The 14,331-nt window shown below is 44.7% G+C and overlaps 1 protein-coding gene across 1 annotated transcript in view; it reads right to left on the reverse strand.

Annotated features, from left to right (window-relative positions):
• XPO6 (exportin 6) overlaps nt 1–14,331 on the reverse strand; it is a 132,509-nt gene that overhangs the window by 31,986 nt on the left and 86,192 nt on the right. Inside the window, exons 10-13 of the mRNA XM_081089547.1 lie at nt 13,366–13,474; nt 11,240–11,332; nt 10,121–10,190; nt 654–813 (exon numbers count right to left, since the gene is read on the reverse strand). Of these exons, the coding sequence (XP_080945673.1) occupies nt 654–813; nt 10,121–10,190; nt 11,240–11,332; nt 13,366–13,474 (432 nt within the window). The remainder of the gene's footprint in view (nt 1–653; nt 814–10,120; nt 10,191–11,239; nt 11,333–13,365; nt 13,475–14,331) is intronic.

Here is a 14,331-nt window from a genome sequence, read left to right on the forward strand (position 1 = left end):
AGGAGGAGAAGAAGGAGCGGCAGGGGAGAACTAGGGAATATAAAATGGTCCTCAAAAGCTGCAGCTGTAAACCCTCTGCGGTACCCAAGGGGAAGGAGTAATGAAAGGAGCCTAGTGGAGGAAAGGTTGGGAAGCACCTCTCAGGTCAGGCTTGAGGCTGCCCAGGTTTAACTCCTTAGGACTCTAACAGGACTAGAAAAATGAGTCCTACTGCCACAGGACAGAGGAAAACCCCACCTCTGCCATCTGGCTGCCTACCTGGATAGTGTCTACCACCTGCCTTTTATTAACTAACAGGCCTTCCTAATGCCTCTCCATCTTATGAGGAAAGACATGAAGAATGACCTCACCTGGTTTCTTTGGAGGCTAATCCTGTCTTTGTACCTATTACAAGTTCTTCAATGAAATTATATTTTTTATCTGCCACATGCTAGGCCCTGTGCAAAGAGCCTTATCTCATTCAATTCTCCCAATAAACCTAAAGATACTGTCCACTCCATTTTACACATAGGAACTGAAGTTCCGAGAGGTCCAGTAATTGCTCCACATTCTCCTTACACATGCAGAGCCTTGACTGACCCAGCACCGGAGCAGAAGCTGGTATAGCTGAGCTCTGGAGAGGGAATGACTCCATGATGTCACCGCCAGCCTACCTCTCCACGACTGTGAGGGCATCGTTGAACCGCGCAGCAAACATGTCTCCAGTGAAGTACTCGGCTAAGCGGCCCACAGCCTGCAGCAGGGAGCTCAGGTCTCGCAGGGAGCAGTGCAAGCGCCGGCAGTCGTTCTCCGCGGTGATGTTCAGCCTGTGTCCTGGAACAGAGCACCTCAGACAGGTTTTCAGGAAGAACGTGCTGTGGCTGCCAGACAGACAACCGCTCACCCAGGCAATCTACATGGACTAAACCAACTCTTGAAACACACACAGTCTGCTTCCTGGGACTGAGCAGGGAAACCAGACCCACATGCACTCCAGAGCCAGAGGGAGGGACAGACAGCAGAGGAAGACAGACGGACAGCCAAGGAGGGAGGGTAGTAATGTGCACCAAGGACCTATCTTGATTCCTCCTGACCCTGTGAAGGACTGATGCCACCAATTTTACACACAAGGAAACATCCTCAGGGAAGTCTGGTAACTTGCCCAGTCTGAGTCACATTTCCAGGACAGAGCAGGTGTCCTAAGCTCAGTCTAAGCCAGAGGTTCTCAACCTGTGGGTCGCAACCCCTTTGGCGGTCAAACGACCCTTTCACAGGGATCGCCTAAGACCATCCTGCATATTAGATATTTACATTATGATTCATAACAGTAGCAACATTACAGTTATGAAGTAGCAATGAAAATAATTTTATGGTTGGGTCACAACATGAGGAACTGTATTTAAAGGGCCAGAAGGTTGAGAACCACTGGTCTAAGCAATTGCAAATCTGCTTGCCTTCGCACACGGCCCTGTCATAGACCATGTCTCCGGGGCTGAGAGGGAGGATTTGTCCCTGCTCACAACAGTGTGCACTCAGCACTACACCCAGATGGTTGTAGGAACGCAGCACGGAGTACAGAGCACGAGCTGGGTTCAGAGGACAGATTCCCTGCCACTCGCTGGCTCTGTGCCTCAGTGAGCCCTTTTGAGTCTGTTTCCTCAGCTTTAAAATGGAAAAAATGCTACTATCTAATTGACTATTATAAGGTCTAAGTTAGAATGCATTAAATAGACCCTGTAGATTATAAACCATTATTCAATGTTTGTAATAATTATGAAAAACAAATATTTTTCTAGGGCCTGAAACTTACTCTGCAACATAATTTCTTCAAACTAAGCAAGAAGGATGCAAGGTGGAGGACAAAAACATCCTCAATTCAGCAGCGCCTTGCTCCTCGGGCCCCTCTACTCACAAACATCCACAGAAACAGTAAAACTGCCAAGGGGAGGTCTCTCAGTTTGATTAAGCCCTCCCCCTCGCCCCAGAATGAGGGAGGGAGGAGCAGGAACAGCAAGATCTTGCCCACAGGCACCTGCAACCCTACATACTTCTCAAGCCTGCGCCCTCTGTGGCCACTTCGGGTTTTTACTCCAGTAGGAGGCAAAAGCCTCAGAGTGACTAGCACCAACCCTCCTCCGGAGGCACCCCACAAATGTCTTCCTAGAACCCACACAGCTCCCTGAGGCAAGGCATCAACTCTCTCAAGAGACCTTCCCTCTCTTCTCCAGACAGAGAACCAGCTTCCCTCCCCTCCTGCCTTCCTCCAGGGATAAACTAATGATTTACAAGTCTTCTGACTATCAAGTCCTTCACAGTGAGGGGCCACGCCAGTGGCGCCCAATGTCACACAGTGCCTGGTGCATCACAGGTGATCACAAACGTATACATGAGTTCAATACAACCAAACAGAGAACAAGCTAGTGCTAGACAGAGCAGGAGAGGGAGTCTCTGGAGCTCAAATCCTCACACTGCCCTTGGGAACCGTCCGACTCACTGCAGTAATCAAAGGTGATCATGGATAAGTAGCACCTGCGGAGAGGAACCCAGCAAGGCCGAGCACCTATGAAAAAAGTGGTGGATGAAGTAGCAATGTGACACCTCAGATCCTACACCGACTTCCAAGTGACCAGGCTGGGCCCAGAGCCTTTGACAGCCCCCACGGGAGGATAGGAGCCTGGAAAGGAAACGCTCTGGCCGGGGCACTGTCTCAGTGGGTCACACCCAAGGAGCACAACAAAAGGAAGAGGCAGCTCAAGGAAGGACCTTACAAGGAGAGAGCCAGTGACAAAGGCCAGCTCCCAGGGGCCCCCAGTCGCCTGTTCCTCCTCCTGCACTCCCCATGGAGATGAGTGCCTCGGTGCGGAACACAGGCAGCCCTGGGCCATGGGTGGGCGTCCAGAAGAGTGAGCAGCTCCCAGCCCAAGCAAGAGGAGGACCGCCCACACTACCAGCTAGAGGAGCCCATGGAACACACAGGAGGAGATATTTCAGTCATGCTGGGTCACATGAGAGGGAACACTGGCCCTCCCTCCTCATCTCCAGGTTAACAAAAGGAGCAAAATGATACTCTTGAGTGTCCAGAGGTAACCGACTCCCAGGGTAAACTTCTAAAACCTGCTGTTCCTCTGCACAGCAGCCACTCCTCAGGGCTCTGTGGGAAATAAACCCTGATGAAAAACACACCCGGGCCTGGCTGCAGTGGCTCAGTGGTTGAGCACAGACCCATGAACCAAGAGGTCACGGTTCGATTCCCGGTCAGGGCACATGCCTGGGTTGTGGGCTCGATCCCCAGTGGGGGCCATGCAGGAGGCAGCCGATCAACGTTTCTCTCTCATCATTGATGTTTCTATCTCTCTCTCCCTCTCCCTTCCTATCAGAAATCAACAAAAAATTTTTAAAGAGGAAAAAAATTAAAAAAACATCCGGGAAGTGGACGTGGCCATGGTACAGGCCCAAAAAGAGAGGCCAGCTCAACGTTCAAAGAGCCACATGGGCAGGTTTTGAATTAGTATAATAGCCCCTCCCTTTCCCTGTATGCACCTGTCTTCATCTTCCACTCCATCTCCCACCAAGTTGTACTTGATCACTAGTTTTCAAGGTATTTGTTGCACTTAATATCTAGAGCTAGGTACCCTTAGGTATACCTAAGAACTAGGTTCTTAAGTATTTTAAGTATGAAGAGAAACATTCTGTCTCTCTTCGGCAGCTTAAAAGTAGTATGCCCAGTCCTGACTGGCATAGCTAAATGTTTAAAGCGTTGGCCCAAGAATTGAGGGGCTGCAGGTTCAATGCCCAGTTAAGGGCACGTACCTGGGTTGCAGGTTCGCTCTCTGACCCCGGTTGGGGCTCATGCAGAAGGCAACCAGTCGATGTGTCTCTCCCACATCAATGTTTCTCTCTCCCCACTTACTTCATTCCACCCTCTGAAAAGCAATGGGGGGAGAAGGTATTGTTCCCAGGCCTCCCGTTCTTCCCCTCTGCCCCCAGCACTGCCCCGTCCCTCCTGCCCTTCAACCTCTTCCTGGACACCTCTACTGGATGATGAAAAGTCCAATTCCTCTTGAGAGAGACTTCCAACTTTGAACAGCTTGGTCAAAAACACGGGATCCCGGCTGGTATGGCTCAGTGTTTGACTGTCAACCTATGAACCAGGATGTCATGGTTTGATTCCTGGTCAGGGCACATGCCTGTGGTTGCAGCTTGGTCCCCAGTAGGGGGCGTGCAGGAGGCTGCAGATCAATGATTCTCTCTCATCATTGATGTTTCTCTGCCTCCCTCTGCCTTCATCTCTGAAATCAATTAAAAAACAAAACACAACAACACAGGAGAGGGAAATATGTCTCCATATAATTCCTTCTCATTACCCCTTGTCCTACCGCCGGAGGGTAGAACACAAAACAAGCCTAAGCCTGACGACATAAAACATTCTTGGAGAGGTGTGAAAACAGGGTACCATTCCTGCAAAATCTCCTCTTGGCTGAAGTACACGCCCAGGGTCCCTTCCATTACCCATGCCACACTCCTTCTGAGAATCCTTGTCTTCTGGGTTATTTCCCTCTAAACCTGCCCTAATCTGTCCAACAAGGAACAATACCTACAAAGAAAAAACAGCTTGGAACTGCTGTGTGTGTTTTATTAAACTACTAGAGGCCCGGTGCACGGATTCGTGCACACTGAAAGGAAATTAATTGGAAGAATTATTTTAATATCGCTATTCACCCTTTCTCTATAATAGAAGTGTCAACCAAATTCACGATCAACAATGACAGATGGAAATACACGCAAGTGGTTAGCGCCAGTGAGAGCTTTATATGTATCGCGCATGCTTGAGTCAACTTAGCCTTTTTAATATAGAGAATAAACTCGCTTAATTAGGCCTGCTTTCTGATTTAGCTAAACTTTTTCCAGCCCAGTGAAGCACCCCAACTTCTCTTTCAGGTAATTGTCAGGAACACAGCAGTAAATATCAATGCGAAGCAGATTATTATTATAGATCATGCAGGAGAACTAAGGGTAAAATATTTAATTACAGCAGTGTTTGACTATATTCTGCGCAGTGAGAAAACCTGAAGTTATTTTCAAGGTCCACCATTCTTACTTCTTTTCAGCCAGCAAGTTTCTAAACTTTCTAAATCTCTGTTTTCAGGCTAATGAAAAGAAAAGAGGATTCTACCACGTCTCCTATCTACCTACTCCAGGACTTCTGTGAGGATCAAATGAGATTAGGCACAGGAAAACACTTCACAGACATTTGGTTAAAGTGTAAAATGTTTCCACCTGGTTATAAAGCAAGTCGTATTCCTGGGTTGAAGAAAACAGGCTAGTCGCTAGGGAGAGGAAGCCGGGCATTGCTATGTGACGTCATTACCCGGCGCCCACAGCCACCGTTTCCGGGCTGGGCTGGGCTGGGCTGTGGGCTGCATTTTGTGCCACGGGGTCTTGGCTGCAATTTGGTGGGCTGTCACTCTGGGGTGGTGGTGGGGCCTGTGTCCCACTTCGGGGAAGCCAAGTGTTAGTTTGTCGGCGCCAGGTCCGCGGTGCCGTTTCTTTCTAAATGGCCAGTGTGCATCACCGCAGCTCCTGCATTGAGCATCTGCCCCCTGGTGGTCAGTGCACATCATAGCGACCAGTCAGGTGGTTGGAGGGACACTTAGCATATTAGCTTTTTATAGAGAGAGAGATAGAAGTTTGAACCATATGAAATTGCTGACATTTGACCACTTCTGACCTAACAAAACTGCAATTCCATATAGTTCAACTTAACATATATGTGCCATCTAAGGTGCATATTAATAAATCTGCACCTGCTGTTTCCTGCTCTGCCTGCATGGCAGACAAACACACCAGCAGTAAGCACCACTAATACAAATCCCCGCCCGCCCCCAGCCTAGAAAGTGCACACCATCACTGCCACCGCACTGCGCAAGGCGCCACCTCAACTTGAGGAGGCAGGCCAGGGTTCCCACTGGGAAAAGCTATTCAGATCAACCCACATTTTCTTCTGTTTGGCTAAGGTTGGATTTCTCCCCAGTACCACAGACAGCTGCAAAGTGGGACCTTTAGGAGAGAACAGTGCTACATACAGGTTTTCGAAAGAAAAGGTCACAGCCACACTTAAGTCCTGTCTTCCACAAACCAAGGCTCCCTGAAGCTGTCCAGATGCACTGTAAGCCACATCCAAAGAACAGCTCCCTGTCAAATCACCGCCCTGGATAAAAGCCTCGTAATTGTTTGTGTAATTCAGTCCTCTGTTTGAGGGGGCTGGGGAGGTGGAGGTGTGAAAATCAGTATTTGCAGTATTCTGCCCCAAGAGAACAAACGAGTCATAAATGAACCCCAGGGGAACAAAGAATAGAAGTCCAAAAATCTTATATATTCTACATGAAGCAATCCATTAGGCAGGAAAGCCTGCATGGCTAAACAGAAAAGCTAACGGGGTTATCACTTAAAGCAGAAATACCACTCCGATGAGGGAAGATGTCATTGAGCAGTGGCATAGCCAGATACATACAAAACAGATATTTCAGGGCCATGTAAGGACACAAATGCAATACCAGGGGCACACTCACCAATGAGAGGTTTCTCAAACTACCAATGGTGGGAAAGACAGACAGCGAGGGGAGGGCACCTGAGGGGTGAGAGGGCACACAGTGACCCATGTGCTGTGGCCACACACTCTCCATGAATTTTACTGAGGAAGTGGAAGGAGGAAGAAGTAGAGTAAGAATGAGACTCCCGTCCAGACGCTAGAACTAAAGACTAGCTAGATAAATGGGAATGAAAGAAGAGGGCCATCGAAGAAAGAATACCATGGTTTCTGTTATGAGGCAATAGGCTAACTAGTACGGCATAGCATGAAGGTTATTGGAGGCGTGAATGGCCATGGAAACTAGGGACAGAATGTACTCAGAGTCCCACTTTTTAATAGCCTTTGCACTGGAAACTTGGCTTTTGAGCCACTTAGAAATGAGGAAATGCTTCATCATGGGTAAGAGAGCTCATTTTAAAATAAGAAAGCAGTATTTCTCTGGCCTGAGAGGTTTGTCATTGGATTACACACTAAGGATCAGGCTAGGAATGAGATTTCTAAGTGATCTGGAAGAGCCAAGCGCACTGTGAAATTACCAGGAAATGGGCTTGAGTGAGAGCAGGTATATGGTATTTTATGTACAGAAAAATAAATCAGATTATCTGTCTTAGAAAAGCAGCTTTAAGTTATCAGCTGTGTCTTAGAAAAAAGATTTAAAAATCACTGCAGATTTTAACCTGAAGACAAATTCAGTATAATGTAAAAAAGTCAGCTACAATTCTAAAAGGGAAACTCAGGGATCAATCTTTTATTTTTTTTGGGGGGGGGGAGGGGATTGGGGGGGAGATACATGCTCCATATTTTTATTAAGATCAAGAATAATGTCTTCAGGATACTGAATACCTTCTAGGAGAGACAGCCAGGACACAGTTTTCCCAAGAGTGAATTCTGAAAAAATCTGTAGCATTTGTACAGCTAAATGATTTTCGTTAATATTTTACAGGCATATTTTACAGGCATGTTTGCTTTAAAAAGTGGTCCTTTTTTAAAGTTCTATATAAGCTGTCCTTATCCTATAAACAAAACCAGGGCCTATACTTGGGACATGCCAAGTCCCATCAACCTCCTGGGGCCCAGTGAATTATTTGGAAGCTAATATAATCATGGAAACAAGCCGTCACAGGCCACCAAAAAGGGCAGTCTCAGAAAAAGACTCCCATGGAGGCTCTGCCATGAATAACAAGTTTGCCCAGAAGCTGGACTGCACTTCAGGCATCTCTGTGCCAGGCTGAAACAACAGTTACACGACAGAGGGGCTGCAGGCCAGGGCCAGGCATGACTCCTCTAAGGAAAACACTGTCAAATGACTATAGGAGATGGGGGGAGGGGCACAGGTGTGCTTACAAACACAATATAACATTCAGCTGACATAATGAATGTCAGATTTTAGTTAATTCAATTTTTTATCATTCCCCATTACAGCATCTGAGACTAGCACTAACAAGCTATGTGGCTTTGGAAAATTAACTTATCTGAACATCACTTTCCTCCTTTGTAAAACAGGAGTAACTAGTATTAGTGCTTACACCTTATAGAGCATGAGAGAATTATATAAGACTAGTGGCCCAGTGCACAAATTCATACACATTGAAAGGAAATTAGAAAAAATATTTTAATATCGCTATTCGCACCCTTTTTCTATAATAGAAGTGTCAGAGATGAAAGAAAATTAGTAAAATGTATATAAAATAATATATAAATTAATAAATAATAACATGATAGAACAAAGACATGACATAACAAAAACATGATATAAAAACAACAAAAACATGATATAAAAACAACAGTGCTAAAAACCATGACTGATAAATTGATTAAACTTATTCTAATATCTCCCTGTGTACCACATTAAGAGTAAAAACAGCCCTGACCGGTTTGGCTCAGTGGAGGTGTGCAGGAGGCAGCTGATCGATGTCTCTGGCTCTCTGTCCCTCTCCCTTCCTCTCTATAAAAAATCAATAAAATATATTTAAAAAAAAAAAGAGTAAAAACACTTTCAGAGTGCTTGACTAATTTCCCTTGTGATGAAGTATTTACAACTTTAACTTTAACATCACATGCTCTTCGAACTCAAGAGAAAGCAACATATAACTGACCATGTCCAAAAACAGGTTCAGGTAGGAATATTCCTACGCTGTCTAGAGTTTGTCCTGTGATTTATTAATAGTCATAGCAAATGCTGGCATCATGGGAAACTGTCTTCAAATTAATTTAAATGGGAGACCAGTGTCAGATGGGGACAAATCAATTCTTGGAATCAGAACAACCTCTCCTTCCACAGATCCTGTTAATATTTCAGCTTCTATTATGTTAGGTCACAATCTTTTGATAATAAATCTAGTACTATTACAAAGACTCCATTTACTATTAATATTTCTCAGTAGCATTATGATTGCACCGACTTTCAATTTTAATTTATGACACAGCATTCCTGAAGGAGTAATACTATTAAGAAATTCGATAGGAGCTTTATATGTATTGCACATGCATGAGTCAACATTTATTTTTAAACTGCGAGTGTGTGTCATATGTACCAGTCGGTCAGTCAGTTGGTCAGACAGTCGGATGGTCAGTCACTTAGCCTTTTAGCCTATATAATAAAAGGCTAATATGCAAATTGACCAAACAGCAGAACGACTGGTCGCTATGATGTGCACTGACCACCAGGGGGCAGATGCTCAACACAGGAGCTGCCCCCTGGTGGTCAGTGCGCTCCCACAGAGGGAGGGTCCTTAGCCAGAAGCCAGGCTCATAGCTGGCCAGCACAGCAGCGTTGACGGGAGCCTCCTGTCTCTGCAGCAGGACATCCCCAGAGGGGTCCCGGACTGCGAGAAGGTGCAGGCTAGGCCGAGGGACTCCCCTCCCCCAGCCAGTGCATGACTGTTGTGCACCAGGCCTCTAGTATATATAGATAACATAAGCAAACAATATAGTGCCAGGTACATAATGCGTGTTCTACAAATGAAGGTTATTATTATTACTATTAATAGAATAACCAAAAAAAAAAAAATGCTAACCCTAACCCCAAGTAGGTAAAACATGTAAATGGCAGGCCAGAGCCTTTTCCACTAGCTATGGCCAGAGGTACCCACGGCCGCTTACGCCAGGAAAGCTAGCATTTACTAGCATCAGCGTGCTCCACCATTGTTTGCCTGCTTTGAGCTGTTCTTATGTCCTACTGGATTCTAAATACCAGAGAAGAAAGAGTACATCACAGCAAAGTCCAGAGTTGTTTTTTCCTAGCATACTGGTTTAAAGGACATGAAGATATTCTATTTGCTAGGGTTTTCAAAAAGCTCTACCCTTTTGCTCCAAATTATCTCCCCTTTCTCTCACTGAAACACCTCTATGGAATATACTGTCAGAGCCTCATCCTTTACCTGTCCACGTGCCTCCCCATCATGTTTTCTTTCTGTTTACAAGTTGGGAAGACAAAGCTGCAGGTAAGTGGCAGTAGAGAGAGAAATCATATTCTGACAGCAAAGAAGGCAATAATTCAATATTAGTCCATTTTTTAAATGTGGGTTAAATTAGAAAATAAAACCAGTTTACCTGACCCTGAAGTAACTACAAACTGCTGTAACCCCAGATAAACGTCTAGATTGTCCTGAAGAACTGGGAACTGAAAACAAAGAAACCACAATTAAAAAACAAAACATAAATGTGAGTTTTAACAGCATTTTACCATTAAACAGCCCAAGTACCTCTGGGAGGTGGGGTGGGATAAAAACTCTTCTCTGGGAACCTTTACATACCCTACAAAGAGGTAGCTCTCCTCACCCCTAACAATTTCCACAACTGAAACCACCATCAGTTTGATACTTTTTAAAAACAAAGCAGTGGATGCTGGGTATGATTATGATGTTCCTAAAAGAGGACTTCAAGCCCCAAATGATCTGATTCTTGTAGAGTTCTGAGACAGGCCCATCTCCCTTCAAATCCAAGGTAAACCTACCCTTGAGAGAAATACAGATATGCCTTTATTCAAGTGCATGGCAAAGTGAAAAGACAGGCCAAATTATTTGGAAGTCATTTTCCCTTACTCATTTAGCAGAGAGGACCTTCATACCAGAGCTGTATCTTTTCTTTCTAAACTGCTATTCACCACTAACATAAAGATAAAAACTTTAATGTGGCAAATCCCTAAGAATGGCAGGTGACAAAATGGCAATCTCCATAGAAAAACAAAAGATACAATGCAAAACTGACCCCAATAAATTAACTTGCCTTTGAAGGAGAGGCTTAATGAAATCCCCAGAAAACAGGTACCACTTAGTGAAATCAGTCCTATGACTAAAGATTCTAGCACATAAATATAAGCAGAGAGTGCCAGCAATTTGCCAAGAGTGAGCTTTACAATGGCTGGCTTTTCAGCAATGTGAGTCATATAAATAAACCTTCTATTCAGCCCAGCCACTTTCTAGCTACTGATAAAGGCATTAGTAAAGTACATATTATAGACAAGAGTTTAGAAAGGAAAAACAGGGCTTCCCAAAGTTGATCTAACATGTTTGGGGGAAATATTAACATTTGATCAATTTGAGGATTGGGTATTACTTTCTGTTAGAATATGTATCTTTTTACAATACTGGTGAGCAAAAAAGCCTTACTGCTCATCCTACACGTGCAGGGCAATCACGGGGCGCTTTACCCCCTCCAAACGCGAGTTACCAGTGTCGAGAAGGCGTGTGTGGGAAGGAGCTCCATCACCTTGGCCACCACCTCCAAGCTCTGGCGTAGGTACCGCTGCCACTCTGTCTGCTGCTGCAGGAAACACAGACGGGTCAGCTCTCCTAGAGCAGAATCCTGCCATTTTCCCTGCCAAGCGATCCTCAGCCTCACTCTTAGACATACCATTTTGAAGAAATGGCAAATGATGGAACCAGGTTATTTGGTACTTTAAAAAGGCCAAGCTAAAAGATATTTTTTAACCCAATAAATTGTCATTAAAAGCTTTTTCCTAAAAAGATGATGATCCCAATGGACACAGACACTAGGAGGGTGAGGGCATGAACAAGGGGGTAGGGTGGGGGCAATGGGGAGATAAGGACACATATGTAATACCTTAATCAATAAAGAAAAAATTTAAAAAAAAGAGATGATCTAAGAATGATCTACTTTTTCCCCTACAATCATAGGAACAGAGATAGAAAAGCCACTTGTGAAAAAAAAAATGCTCGTGCTCCCTTTCCCCCACCCCAGCTATAGGAACTGGTCACTCATTCCTTCTGAGACAGGCCAGTACTGGGTTCTGTAAGTATCACTACGTCAGTGCCACTGAAGTATGGTCTGCAAACAGGCAGCATCGGATCTCCTGGGGGCTTGTTAGATGTGCAATGCTGTGACCCCCACCCGAAACCCCCTGAATCAAAATCTGTTTAACAGCTGTGCCAGTGACTCTTATCCATGCTAGAATATGAGAAAGCACTGGCCTAAGTCCATGGTCAGCAAACCACGGCTCGAGAGCCACTCGCAGCTCTTTGGCCCCTTAAGTGTGGCTCTTCCACAAAATACCACAAAATACCACATGCGGGCGCGCACATACAGTGCAATTGAAACTTCATGGCCCATGTGCAGAAGTTGATATTTTGTGGAAGAGCCACACTCAAAAGGCCAAAGAGCCGCATGTGGCTCACGAGCCGCAGTTTGCCGACCACTGGCCTAAGTCATACAGTTAACAAGAAGTAAAGCCAAAGTTTACCAAGCGCCTCGTATGCACCAGGCATGTAGCCAGTCCCTCTGCATGTGTTACCCTCACATAACTGTCAACACAGACATACATCCCCCTTTTGGGAGATGAGAAATTTAAGGTTCAGAGAAAATTCAATGCCCTGGCCTCTGTCTCCTTCATGGATTCAAATCCAGGCCATCTGGTTCCAAGTACAGAGCACAGAGCTCTTACAATCCAAACATGGCTACCCTCCTGGTCTTGATTATGCCACAGTCACTGCGATGTTGAAAATATATCAGTGACTTGACAATTTTGAAGTGCATGGTGGTTAAGGAAAAAGAACACTGGAGTTGTGTCCTTAAAGACATTTTCCTTATCAATGTGGGACACCAGCATCAATAAATTCAAAACTGATTTTAAGAAATATCAGTTTAGCCCTAGCTGGTTTGGCTCAGCGGATAGAGCATCAGACTGCAGACCGAAGAGTCCCAGGTTCGATTCCAGTCAAGGGCATATGCCTTGGTTGCTGGTTCGATCCCCAGTTGGGGGTGTGCAGGAGGCAGCCAATCAATGATTCTCTATCATTGATGTTTCTATCTCTCCCTCCCTCTTCCTTCCTCTCTGAAATCAATAAAAATACATTTTATAGCAAAATCCATCAAATAGTAACAAAAAGAAGTGGTTCCTGCTTAAAAAAAAAAAGAAAAGAAATACCAGTTTACAAAACATACTCAAAAGAAATTTCCTTTCATTCTAGCCTTATCGTTTAAGTATCTCTTTCACTATTTCTACCAGCATCCAACTAGCTTTTATCTGTTGCCCGAAGAGGGAGTGGAGGTATGGGTGCCAGGCAGGGAAAATAGGAGGGATACAGAGTTCTTACACTTTTCACTGAACACATGTACTTACATCTCTAGTCCATATAAGTAAAAATGCCTATAAAACTTTTTTTACAGTTAATGAACCCAAAGAGACAGGAAGGACATAAATTTCAAATGAACAACTCAAACTGTAGGACTACTCTGGCTTAAAAAGTCTCCAGAGCAGAGGACTGGGAGCTCTGGGTCTCCGTGATGATTCACACCACATGACAACCAAGAAAGGCCAACTAGGGCAGGCTGCTTACGTCATCATCCAGAGTCTCGTCATCCAACTCCTCCAGCTGGGCCTGGTTGTATCTGAACTGGATTCGATTCAACACCTCCGTGAGCAAGAGGACCAGGGCGTCTTCGTACCTACGTGCAGGAAGAAATCAACATCAGGAGAGCAGGCTTTTAGCCTCAGACTTCAAAAAGGCATCCTGCACTGTGAAGGGAATGGCGGCCGTGTGTTGAATCACCGTACACAAAGGAGCATCTATTCTAAACTAAACTTAGTGTCTGGGCTGGCAAGTGTGTAGGTGAGAGCGGAGCAGTAGCAGGGTGTTCCTTATTTAACTGTGCTCCAGCACCTTCTTGCTGGACTGACCCTTTTAACATATATAATGTCCTTCTTTGTCTGTGGCAACGATTTTTGTCTTCAGGTCTATTTTGTCTGACATTAGCATAGCTACTCCGACCTCTTTTGGTTATTTGCATGAAGTATCTTTTTCTATCCTTTTTATTGCAACCTGTGTCTCTGAAACTAAAGTCTCTTGTAGACAACACGGAGTTGGGACAAATTTTTTTTCATCCATTCTGCCCATTTCTACTTTTTAACTAGAAGTTAACCCTTTACATTTAATGTAATTACTGAAAAGGAAGGACTTCTGCCATTTTGCTGTTTTCTCCATGTCATATCATTTGTTTCTCAATTCCTCCATTTTGTGTTAAATAGATAGTTTCTAGTGTACCATTTTAATTCCCTTGTCATTTCTTTTACCATATATGTTTTTTTAATTTTATTTTTTCCATCCCTTTTTATCTCCTCTATGTCCTCTTTCACCTCCACCCCCATAACCCCACATTGTTGTCCAAGTCCATGAGTGCCCTCTTTTTTGCCTAATTCCTCTACCCACCCCCACCCAACCCCCCGAGCTATCTGCCCGCTCTCTATCTATTAGTCTGTGTCTAATTTGCTTGATATTGATAGTTCAGCTTGTTCATTAAATTCC

Source organism: Myotis nattereri (genome assembly GCF_964212035.1).
Source record: "Myotis nattereri genome assembly, chromosome: 4".
In the NCBI taxonomy this organism is placed as follows: Eukaryota; Metazoa; Chordata; class Mammalia; order Chiroptera; family Vespertilionidae; genus Myotis; species Myotis nattereri.